The 12,527-nt window shown below is 50.4% G+C and overlaps 1 protein-coding gene across 8 annotated transcripts in view; it reads right to left on the bottom strand.

Moving 5' to 3' along the window:
* Positions 1-2,294: 2,294 nt before the first annotated feature.
* The window catches only part of LOC144172298 (uncharacterized), a 50,291-nt gene continuing 40,058 nt past the window's right edge, over positions 2,295-12,527 (bottom strand). For 4 of the 8 annotated variants that reach the window (XM_077701051.1, XM_077701050.1, XM_077701054.1 and 1 more), the window contains 6 exons: positions 11,427-11,511; positions 10,560-10,828; positions 5,977-6,064; positions 5,610-5,702; positions 5,041-5,099; positions 2,295-4,199 (listed from right to left, as the gene is read on the bottom strand). In XM_077701051.1, coding sequence (XP_077557177.1) covers positions 3,984-4,199; positions 5,041-5,099; positions 5,610-5,702; positions 5,977-6,064; positions 10,560-10,828; positions 11,427-11,511 — 810 coding nt within the window. In that variant the 3' untranslated portion in view covers positions 2,295-3,983. The remainder of the gene's footprint in view (positions 4,200-5,040; positions 5,100-5,609; positions 5,703-5,976; positions 6,065-10,559; positions 10,829-11,426; positions 11,512-12,527) is intronic. The other 4 variants (XM_077701053.1, XM_077701056.1, XM_077701058.1 and 1 more) reach the window with 4 other exon arrangements.

Below are 12,527 nucleotides of genomic sequence, written 5' to 3'. Positions count from 1 at the left end.
TTATGTATCAGCAGTGGAGGATGTCGTTGATCACTTTGTGCATAATGTATTTTTGCTTCAAGGTATTAAATGATTTTCCTACATCCGTGTAAGCCCTTATGTTTAGATTGCAGCCCAAGGACGCTGGTTCGATTCTCGACCGCGGCGGCCGCTTTTCTGATGGAGACGAAAATACAAAACGCCCGTTTGTTCGAGATTTCGGCGCATGTTAAAGATTCCTAGGTGGTCAAAATTAATCCGTAGCCCTCCACTGAGGCGCCTCATCGCCTATGTAGCGTAGGCGCTTTAAACCTCACCAATCAATCAATCACGTTCAGATTGCACAGTGCATGCATGACACACTTTGCCGCCAGGCAATCGTATATATGTAAGTACCGAATAATAGTTTCAGTGGCTGTAAGCGTGCCGGACATTCGCACTTGAATATGCAGCAGTTCCCTTTCTTCGTGTACTCCGCCTACTTTCTGCTATGTTTACATGTAAACGCAGCGACAGCAAGTTCACGGCGCCGGTATGACACGACGGCGAGAAGTTTCCCGCCGTGTCACCTATCGTAAAAAAAGAAAGGCATTCACCATACCTTCGCTTATCACCTCAAAATAGAGAATCCTTCACCAAAACCTTACTCTCCTGTTCATCTACGCTAGAAAAAGAATGTATATCAAAAGTAAAGCCAAATCAAGGCCACACTGTTTGCGAGACCAGCACTATCAAGGCGCGTCACGCAGCAAATGCGCGCCCCGCGCCAAGCGGATGCAAGAAAATGGCAGTCGCGCTAGCAGACGACGCGGTTGTCCTCACCCTCAGCGGAGCGGGCGCGCATCGAGGCACCCTAGTGCAGTACTCTCTCCCCCACTATATCCTCTCCTTTGGGAGCGCTCTGGCCGGTCTCTCAGTCGACGGTCGTCCGCGTTTGCGACCACCTGCCCTCGCGGGAACCAAACGATGTGATGGAAACGCAATGGACGTTCACTACGCGTTTCACGCAATTCGACTAATCGACCCAACGGAAAACGTCAATGTAACCCCCCTTCAGTGTCGCATCACACCAGGGTTCCCGCGAGGGGAGGTGGGTGTAATTTTTATTTTGCTATGGCTGCCGCTAGGAAGGACTGGTACTGGGAAAAGGGAGTTGTCGGCGGTACATGCTGCCACATTTCCCGTAAGTTTGTATTGCTGAGCAATGGTCTTGAGAGCAGTGTTGTTGATATTCTTGTGGCATGAACTCATTTACCACCAGGGTGCGGTACACCCTTGGGCACCCCATTCGGCACACAAATTACCTTGCAGCATCACAGAAACAGCAGGTGCAGTGATGGAGCTCTGCCACTTTTAAGTGCACCAATGGTCATGTAATAGAAGCACAGCTCGAGCCGAGTGCTTTTCCCTTAATCTATACGCTTTACAGCATGGAGCGTTCAACTACTAGTTAGAAAAAGCAAGCAAGTGCACTAAGCGATTACTGTATTGTACAAGTTTTGCATTCAGAGCTCCGTGCAGTGCCCAAAAACACTGCTATGGCCACGCGAACTGCATGCTATGCAATTTTGCTTGTCACGAGCAAACTGAAAGTGAAATGCAATGTAGCGGTCGCCTGCACTTCCTCTCCAAATGGCTCGGCGATAAGCAGTGGCGAGCGATGGCTGTGTACAAGTGGTGGTGAAGTACTGCAGACAGAGCATGCCAGTGCCCGTTTCACGTCCTTGTATTGCTTTAGCCTCTATTTAGTCTTGCATCATCTAGTCTCTGTTCACATGAATTAGTCCACCTCGTAAAAAAGTAAGCGTTCCCGCATGCAAAAAAAAAAAAAAAAAACCCAAGATTTGATATTAAAACAAGTCAAATCCAAAACTTTTGCTACATCCCAGACAAAATCCTTTCCTCGTCCACTGCACTCTGGACAAGGGCTTTCGAGTCTTCATTCCCAACCTTCTTTGATAAAGAAAGCAACTACAAAGTTTGTTGTGTTTGGGCTCAATACCTAAATGTGCATTATTTTTGCCTAAATTGGCGATGCTATATCTATTTTGTAAGCAGCTCATTTTCACAACTACCACAGCTCATTTTCACAACTACCAAGATATTCATCCATGCTGCGCAGATTGCATAGGTTTACAGTGCTCACTTTAATCACAAGTCTGGCACAAACCACCACTACAAATGTAGAATTCACTTTTCATTACGGCGATCGCAGCACTGATAGTGACCGCCCCTCTTATCTTCCATGAAAAAAGAAAACATCCGGCCTTGGGTGCACACCACTCGCGAGAAAAGAGACTAACGGACGACACCTCTCAAAATTAATGACAAGTATTTTATTTTTGTTTTTTTTTTTTTGGAGCCTTTCATCACAAACTATATTTATATATATATATATATCACACCTTCTCACCACACAAACAAAAACTACTGGCTCTCCGCACTGCATGCTTATCAAACCGTGAGCATTCTGCAAAAAACGCACTGCAAAGAGGAGATGTCGAAGCAAACAACACAGCCGGAAAGAAAACAAAACTGTATACTCATATGTACAAACATTTATTACCTTCTCATCCTGATTTTCTCCATCGCATTGCCACACATTTTCTTTGTTTTTTTTTTTCAGCACTGGAAAAACTCATTTACAAGGACATTGCTGTTCATTTTGCCCTACGAATATGTATAATACATATACATTATATATATATATTTATATATGTCAACTTCACAAAAAAGGGGGACAACTCGCCAAACTAACGGAAATGGAGGGCACAAACATATTACGACGACACTCCTGACAACAAACATCCACAGCGCTCAGTAATAATAAAAAAACTTGCAATTCCATCAGTGCTGCTGAAACTAACTTTACGACAAGAAAGAAAAGAAGGTTGGTGTAAGATGTAATTAAACATATACATTTCTGAACAATTTGATGTGCAACCTCTTTCACAGTAACGATCGGACTGAAAACAAATTCTGCCTGCCAGCAGTCAAGCGTCCCAAGCCCACCCTTCGTAGTCTAGGCACCAATAGCAGAGCAGCAAGTTCTTGAGTGAAGGAAGAAGGGCTTCGAAATAGATGAAGCCCACACACGTACGCACGCAAACACACAAGAGAACGCGGGGATGAGAAGAAAAAAAAAGAAAAAGGGAAAGGTTAAAAAAAAAAAAAGGGGTGAACATGTGGAAAACATTGACAACACAGCAGTATGTACAAAAGAAGTGTGCAGTCACGTGCAAAACTAATGGGCAGACTGAGAAAACGACCACACAGCTCGGAAAATGCTACTCTCAGCTTCGCCATGCACCACCACACAAAAGCGGGCAAGGCAAGCGTTGGATCTTCCATTACACGTAATGTCCGGCCCTACAAGCAGCCGACCAGAGGTTCCGCTTGAGGCGGCATTCGCGTTCTTGATGGTGTGGCCTGTACCATAGCACAACCCCTCGCAGAGTCTTGCTGAAACATCGTTTGAGAGAGGCAGCCAAACCCACGGCGACACGGCTCTGCTCGACGCAGCCTCTAAGCCGCACACAAAAGCACTGGCCAGACACTGCGCAACGGCGGTAAGAAACGGGTGAACGCACCAAGCTACCACAAATGCAGGCAAGTTGATGAGACGAGTTAGCCGACACTTCCAAACTGCCCACACTTTCGTTGAGCAGCCTCCCATTTCCTTTTTTTTTTTCCACCCACCTCCTCGTCAGACACGGCAGAACTTGGGCCACACTCTACAACCAGCTGGCAGGCATTTTACACAACACAGAAGAAACGGAGAACAAGCACGGCAAACAACCAGAACACGGCAAAATGAAGTGAACGAACTTCAGAGCGATGCCTTTGTTTCTGCGTGGGAAAAAAACTGGGAAGCTTCGCGCACTCATCAAAGCAGCAACAGAGTCTACGAAAAGAGAGATTAAAAGGGAACAGTGCAAGTCACGCAGAAAGAGGGAGGAAAAAAAAAGAGGAGGGGGAAGATGCATTGTGTGTGTGGGGGTCGGTCAGTTGCCCCAGTAGTGCGGGTACCCAGCCTGGCGCATGTGGGGGGGCCCCTTGCCGAGCGCCGGTGGCGACCCCCGGGGCCCCGCAAACTGCGGGTAGGTCGTGCCGGGCTGCTGCTGGTGGCCCGCTGCCGCCACCACCGCCGCTGCCGAGGACACTACCGCCGCCGCCGCCGGAGACTGGGAGCCAGCCAGAAAGCCCGGCTTCTCAAAAGACTGCACGGTCGAGGGAGAGAAGGCAACAACGGGGGCGCACCCTTAGCCAGCGGTATCCAACAATACCCTTGCAGGTCACGCACACGCGCACTTCCCCTCGGAAAGGGCCTCCCCACAGGTGGCACAGGGTCTGAGCACTCCCCTCACATTACAAAGGCTACCCGTCGGGGCACGTGCACAGCCAAGCAGACGCACCCCACCACAGCAGCCTTGGTCGTACATTCCCCAGCATAGTGAAATAAAGGCACACACTGAGCCCTCGCCACATATTTCTCTATGAGCACCAAATTAAGTCGTGTGGATTGTGGCCGCCTGGCTGCGACCAGGCGCCGTACACAAATGTGCTCCCCGAGTGTTCCGTGCAAGCAGGTAATGGTCCGACAGCAAAAATACGACACTGGTATAACCACTGCACCGCACAAGACGACAGCAAACAATGCTACACTGCACCCACCAAAATCACGCTCATCATCGCCACCAGCATCAACAACAAACAGCAGCACCAAGAAGGAGGAGGAGCACTCTCAGAGAGGAGGAGCAGGAGGAGGCAAGTGGTGCCCCTCGGAAACGTGTGGAAGAAGAGGCAGCCACCACGAGAGGGGGACAGTGCCAGGAGTGGGGGAGGAGTGATCGAGCACGGCCACATCTTTCCGGGGGCCAACCAGGAGGAGGGGAGCGACAAGCAGGGAAGGGACAGGAGGAGGAGGCGCAGCCACAGCAGGAAGAGGGCGAGAGCAGCATTCCCAGTGCAGAGAGGAGGGGGACAATGCCAGAGAGAGAGAGAGAGAGAGAGAGAAGAGGGGGAGGAACACAGAGGAGGAGAAACCGTTGGGGTCAGTACCTTTGCTAAATGGGGGTGGGTTCTAGTGTGCCCTGACCTGGATGCATCGGCCGAACCCACTGCAAGAGAGACACAGGTCTTTGTTTCCGTCCGGGCGCCACTTGGGCACACCGGGTGCAAGAGCGCCACTGCCGCAACCCCCCAGGGGAAGGCGCCTCGACAACCCCCCCAGACATTGGCGAGAACAAAAACGAAAAAGTGAACCAAAAAAGAACAAGACAGCAGCGGCGGCAACACAGGTCCGCTGCAGCAGCAATGCCCTGCCCTAGCCTCCTCTTCCTCTGCGTCCCTCCCGTGCACTCTCTCTCTCTCTCTCTCAGTCAAACCGCACATTGTGGCAACCACCAACAGGCAAGGGGGGGCGCCACCACACACTCTCTCTCTGCACAACAGCCCCGACGACAGGCACAGGGTGCAGCACCCCCTTTTACCTGGGCCCAAACAACAACCACAACACCTCGCGAGCAGCAACAACAACAACAAGATGGGGGGGGAAGGTAGGAGGTGGCGGGGTCCTCGTGGAGAGAGGGGAATGGGGGACCGGCTGCAACAGGGGCAGCGTGACTCACATGAACCCGAGATGCCCTTGGCCTGTCCCTGAGAACCAGCGCCATAGGTGTTCTTAGCGTAGTCCGGGGTGGGGGTCAGACTGTCATATCCGCCTAGAAGGAGGAGAGGAGAGAACACAAGAGCACACCACGGCCGCTGACGGTGGGCCGCCTCTGCTAATGGGGCCCCGTGCAAGCCTACATGCCCCCTCCCCCAAACCAAGAAGCCGGCCTTCCAAGATGCAGGGCAAAGCAAAAGGCGAAAGCCCAAAGAGACCGCGAAGACCAGAGGAGAAAGACTGCCAATCCCCAGGGGGCAGGGAAAGAGGGGGGAAGCCAGCCCAACAGCAGAGAGGAGGAGGAGGAGGCCGACGATGGGCGGACGTACCGGAAGTGAACGAGTGGGACGCGTACGCATTGGCTTTCTGAAACTGCGCACTCGTGGTGGGGCCGTGGGCATTGGTCACTGGAGGCACCTGCCACACACACACACACAGACAGGCCCGCATCACACACAGCACCTCTGGGCAAACAACCTGCCGAAACAACTGCAATGTCGACGGGCGCAGCAAGCTGAATTCCCCATGCAGACGTTTGTCCACATTCTCACTCACCAACCCAGCACAATCGCTAATAACTTGTCAACCAACCCTGTGCTCGCACGGCCACTTCAGTAAAGCTCAGCAGTACTGCAACTCAGCAAAAGATGTTGCGTGCACTCAGCAAAGAACCTGGTTTTCAGAGTATTAAAAAAAAATGTGTACTGCTTTTATTTAAAGCCTACACATTTGAAGCAAATGCCCGCAAAGTATTACTATAGTGGCTAGAATAGGAAAGTGTGATGACCGGGCCCTCTCCCGCGTGACGCTGTAGGAGGAAAATCCAGGTGGCGCTGTCGCACGATTACACGTTCGCTGCGACGGCGGCGGAATATGGAGTACGAATATATTTTCTTTCATGGCTATTCTACTTGGTCGCGCAAACTGAGATGCAATGAATGTCGTATTTTAAATCGGAGTTTGAAGCCGACTCGGCGCACTTTGACAGCCGAATATAGCCGGCTGGCTCGGACACTTATGAAGCAAATCAGAGAAATGGATATGGTAAACACGCATTTTATTTTCGACGTGCTCGTTACCAACAGACAAAAACTACTCACTTTTGGTGAATTTCTCATGATTCGTTCATAATTGCGAAGGCTCGAAGCCATCAACTTTCTTTGCTCAATGGGCCTTGCCTTTTGCTGCTATTTCTGTGTGTGTGTGTGTGAGTGTGTGTGTGCGCGAAGAAATTCAAGCATTTCGACGTTCGATTCTGCTATTACGTAAGGCAATTGAGCTTTAAATGCTTCTTCCTTTCACAAAAACGCATGCCTTCTCCTTTTTCAATGCCTTCGTGAAAAAGTGCAGCTAGAGGACCAAAACGAATTTGGTAGTCATGGACGGGGAGAGTGGCAGGCTTCTTCAGTATGTCAGATGTTTCGTAAATGCTTCCAATGTCTGCAAGGGTACGTGTACGGGCTTTGGCTTTGGCCTGCGCAGTGCAACACACGCTGTAAGGTACTGTGAAGGGCGAAACACTCAGCGTGTGGTTTCCCCCACGTTGCCGAAGGTCAAGTTCTTCACAGAAAAGGAGCATGGGGTTCTTCAAACTCTGCACTCACAGAGGAGTCACCATCCTTAGCGTTTTTATTGCTGGGTAGGGCCGCGGGTGCGCTTCTCGCATGACACTTCCTGCTCGGGGACGTTGTTTCGGCTGGTACTTCGGAAGATTGGGAAATTGCGTGGGCACAGCTTCCGGGGGCAACCGAGGCCTGCCCCTGTAGATTGATACAACTTCTCCGTTAACGGTATGTTCAATGTGCCGGGAGATTTACCTTGCGTCGAAGTGTAGCTCGCACATAGCGGTGTTTTCCTTGAGCCGCTTCTCAGTACGTGGTATTGCTCGTCGCCACTGCGCCAATATAGACGCGCGTTCGATCGGAACGCCAAACAACGACAGTTTCTTTTTGCAGGACTTGTACACCGTAGAGCGGCCCGGCACAAAATTGTGGCTCTGCTTTGGCGGCAGTTAAATCTGCTACGGCACAGGAAACAAGCGGTGCTTCTTTCTGGTCAAAGCAGCAATCGTATTGCAGACGATCCGCGCGCGCCTCACCAGGCGACGTGTAAACGATCGCGCGCGCCCCCTTGCGGATCCCTATGGGCGGCTTCAAAGCGCCTCATAGGCGCTGCATGTCGGTAATCACACTTTCCTATTCTAGCCACTGTAGTATTACAGTACTAACATGACTGTCCCAATCCAATTCTTCAAATGGCCATTTTCGTCATCATTTCGAATTTTTTATTTTATAAAACTAGCAATGATGTGGCACAAAAAAATAAAATAAGCTACACAGAACTGACTGCACATTTGTTCTCGGCATGCCAGACGACAAACTCTGAAGTGCCAATTTGAAGGGCCCAGCACTGTCCACATCACTAGGGATATGTAAGCTAATCTGAGGATGTCCCCGTCAGTGGGAAAACACCACGCAAGAGTTCTACACTATCAAACCAAATTAACATGACAAAACTTTGGCATACAAAACGAAACACTAGTCGTTGCCCGTAAACCGCCTTTCCCAAGAAAGGAAACCCTGGCTGCTGAGCCAATCTTAAAAAATTTACGGGCAAGAAATCCCCACATTGAACGCGTTTTTGTCCCATTAGAACAGATGTGAATATGCAGCAAGTTTTTGTACTGCGAAGTCCGAACTCGCATGCTGAACAGAGCACGGAGATTTCTACGACGTACACTAGCTTACATTACTGCATAGTGCTCAGAAGGACCAGAGGATGCAACAATGCCGTTGGTATAGTTTCAAAGCTTTGTCATTGTAAAAATTTTATACCAGGGTGTTAATGCACTAGCCTATTGGCAACCAGCAAAAGCAATTAGGCAAATTAATTTAAATTAATACCTTCCGAGACGCTAAGGGCAAGTTTGTCTCGTGGCCAAAAAAGTTGGTTTCGAGATAACATGGAAAGAAGTATGGGAACTTGGGCAAAAAGAATTTCGCTTATTTTGAAGGGTGAGGCTTCCACTAATATTAGAAATGGGACTGCAAGATTTTGCAATCACACTCCTTAAGGTTTGTACATTACAATAGTAAGAGCATTTTGTCACTTGCAAGACAAGTGCTGCTCTTAAAAGTATCCCACAGCACTTTCCTGTTGCAGACTACAAGTAGTAGTGCTCCAGAGGGCAACCAATGCCGGCAAAAAACCAAAACGAAGTTTCAATGGATGCCCACACTTCAAGCTAAAAGCAATGGGAGGGTTTATGCCAGCAGGGTTCATGGCCACAGAGCACTGGGACACAGCATGAAAACTGCCCTGCCAGAAACCATTCTGGTGCACAGTAAGCACCACACACATGGGAAAATGAAACAGGCCCCATCAGCTGTAGTAAAACAGCCCTAAGCTGTAACTGTGCTCGATTCCACGCACTCACGCGCCCAGGCGCCAACTCTCGACAGTCAGACACGAGACGCAAGGTGAAGCTAGTCGCGTTCTCCAAGGTTTGGCAATGACGGATATTTGGGCGCGCGCCCGTGCACGCATACCACCCGGGACCAATCAGAGCCGTTGCTCGACGCACTTCCGTGACCGTGCAAGGGTGCCGTTGCGGGGGGCATTGCAGCCAGCCGCCGGTGGCCACAGCCAGAGATGTCGCTGCCGCAAAGTCCCGTCCCGTCTCCTTGTGATAGGCCGGCGTAGTTGCTATGTTAGCCGGGAAGGTTTATTGGGTTTATTAGCCGCACTTCCTCCGTGTGACACCAGCAGAAGACACTATTGGCCAATAATAACGCGCAATTAAACTTTGTTCGCCTGTCAGCCGGCAAAAATGGCTCTCCGCTATCGTGTGCGTCTAGCGAAGCGTTGATGCTGCTGCGTTTTAGCCCAAAGCTGCCATTAAGTCTTTCCTTACGGCGCCATAGGTAATCGGACACAGAGTTCTGATGATTTCAAACATTCCGCAGAAGCTAAAAACGGCACCTTGCGGACAACTAACGCCATATGGCGTATTTATTGACAACTCCTTGTTCAATTTTATTGTTTTGTTGACATGTCGCGTGTGGAGATGGCGCCGAGAGTGAAATTTGAACCTACGATAGCGACGAGTAGCGCGATGGCGTGCACCAGCAAAAGTGGACAGCTGTGGCAGGGAGTTTGGCAGCTGCTGCTGCTGATTTTTGTTACCCCAGCAGCAGTGATGACTTTAACAATGACGTGGATTCGTCAGATTTTAGTTCTGATGAAGATGCCCCCCATTCATCGACAGGTGCTGCCAGATTAGGTTCGTTTTTGACTTCGCGCCATATTTAAACAAAACGTGCTCCCTATGCGACGACTGTGGTTTTACTTTTATGTGTAGGGACTCGACAACGAACGCCGGGAATATTAAGCCAAATGCACCGAGCCGTATCGCGTTATTGCCTTCAAGATAGCCTGTCGCTCGTGTCAGATTAGCACTGTGATTAGGCTCGCAATTAGATTCAGAGTGACTCACAAAAGACACAGGGAGCAAATCCAATAGCAAACACCACCAAAAGTGACAAACTAAACTGCTTTAGTTCAGTCCCACCAGCCCGACTAGTGCATAGACGGCAAGGTTCCGTTCCCCTGTGGGTACAACTTCCGCACTTCCTGAGCAACTGCTACAAGAAAGAACTCCGCCCTTCGGCCTCAGTGGCCTCGCCGTAGAATCGTCAGTTTTGGAACGAACCAATATCAAATATTCCACTAAGATCCGGGATATTTTCGGTACTGCAAAATGTTCTCTTAGCCCATTTCTGTGCATTCTCTTTGCATACGAGGTTGGTTCGGTACCTTTCAGGTCAGTTTAAAGGCGGGGCAAGGAACATCAACAGGTTCAACTGATGGTCAGCGTGCCCGCCACCCACCCCGATGCCGGGAGACAACTCACGGGAAACATGGGCGGTGGTCCGTAGTGGTGGATGGATCCGGGCATGATGTTGGAGGGGAAGTAGTAGCCGTACCCCGGGGGCAGCGTGTTCAGGAAGGGCTGGTTGGCCGCCTGCTGGCCGGCCGTCGGGGGCGCCCCCTGCTGGGCCCCCTGCTGGGCACCCGGGGCGCCCCCGGCCGCACCCGCCGCGGCCCCGCCCTGGGGTCCACCCACACCGGCCACCGTGCCGGGGCTGCTGTCGCTGTTCTCCGCCCGGCCAAACTTGCCCTCTGCAAGGGAAGGGGGACACTCCCTCTGCTCACCGCTCCCACAACACACATTTGATTGAGACTGTCCTCAAACGGCAAAGCCAAGTTTCTTTTTTCTTTCCACAACATAAACCTCTTGCGTAATTTTGGCCGCACTGCCGCTCAGTCTTAAAAAAAGCTACACCTGGGCTATGAGGCACGCTGCAGGGATTAATTTGAACCACCTGGGGATATTTAACGGGCACCAAAATCTCAATACACGGGCACTTGTGCTTTTAGCCTCCATCGGAAAAGCAGCCACCCCGGCCAGGCTCAAACCCGCATTCTTGGGCTCAACAGCACAACGCCTCAGCCACTGTGCCGTCTAGCAGCTCAGCCTTGCAACTGCCCCCACAAACCTTGCAGTAGTGCTCCTCAGCACTGCCCAGCCATGACCATCCTATACCGACAATCTAATCCGAGCACGAGATACTGCAACAAGAACTTTGCTCTGCTCAAAACCTGCTCTACCCAAAGCCAGTAAAGCGTAGCTAAGCCAAGACGCACGCAATGCAGATCTACCTGACGCAAGACAACGAGTTGCTCTACAGAACTGAAAGAAGAGAGGGGGAGCACTCACCTGCGGCGTAGGCCATGTTGTTCAGGGTGAGGTCTCGACCGGCTAGGCTCGTGGCAGGCAGGGGGTACTGCATGTCGTAGTAGCCCTGTGTGTGTGTGTTGGCCGTGACAGGGGGATGAAGGGGGAGAAAGAAAAAAAGAATGGGGGAGGGGGAAAGAGGAAGAGGAGGGGAAGGAGGTGACGCTTTCCAGCAATGTCTCACTAGGTGGCCATGCATGAGGGAAGGGACCCTGCCAAGCGTGCTGGAAGCATAACGGCCGCCCCAAATGCTACTAGGCGCATTAAAAATTGCGCTAAACGGAACCTTGAGAGACCAGTCTGATTGGCTTGGTCACGCTTTTTGCTTCAAAGTACAACCGTTTTACCGAACAGTCCCAACTTTTCTGAAAAGCTGGTGCTCTGCTTAAGACCACTTTTTCCCGTCCAGCAAGTTTACAAGGACCGCAGGCTGTGCCCTGTACTTCCTAAGGAGACAGAGACACTGGCTGCCAGCCGAAATCCTCAATGAGAAACACTAGACAGACACTGGCTGAGAAACAGCGTGATGCTTCCAGCACTAGGAAAGCAGAAGTTGACATGGCCCTAAAGCTTGCAGACAGCTGAGCTAGTGCTACTACGTCCTCGTCACAAAACACAAAAGCTACAAAAAAAAAAAAAGAGCTAGTCTGCAGCCAATGCCTTATGTGCTGCATGTGTATGTATACAAGGCCCATGAAGACAATACACAACTTTGTTTTATATCGCACAAATTTGGTGTTTTATACTACCCTCATGCTCGTGTGGCAGCAAACAATGCTTTATTTAACGAGAAAATGAATTAAAGACAAAATTTCAATTCTCTCACTGCTTTGCAGTATGTTGATTCTATGGAACATCTAAGTGCTGGCTGAAATTAAACAGGAAGCCGAACTGCCCTGACAACATTTGAAAATAGCAGCATTTTCTAGTACATCCATCATTATGGATTCCCCGATTTGAAGGAGACAGCTACGTACGTGCCAATTTTGTTCCGATTCATAGTAGCCAACTTGTAGAACATCAGGTACGACTTGACAAACAGCTTCGCGTAAATAGCAGTGTCGCTTGGGCCAATATACAGCC

The sequence above is a fragment of the Haemaphysalis longicornis genome, unplaced genomic scaffold, assembly GCF_048455015.1.
Source record: "Haemaphysalis longicornis isolate Haplotype H1 unplaced genomic scaffold, Haemaphysalis longicornis Haplotype H1 scaffold_20, whole genome shotgun sequence".
NCBI lineage: Eukaryota > Metazoa > Arthropoda > Arachnida > Ixodida > Ixodidae > Haemaphysalis > Haemaphysalis longicornis.
This window is presented reverse-complemented; position numbering and strand designations above follow the sequence as displayed.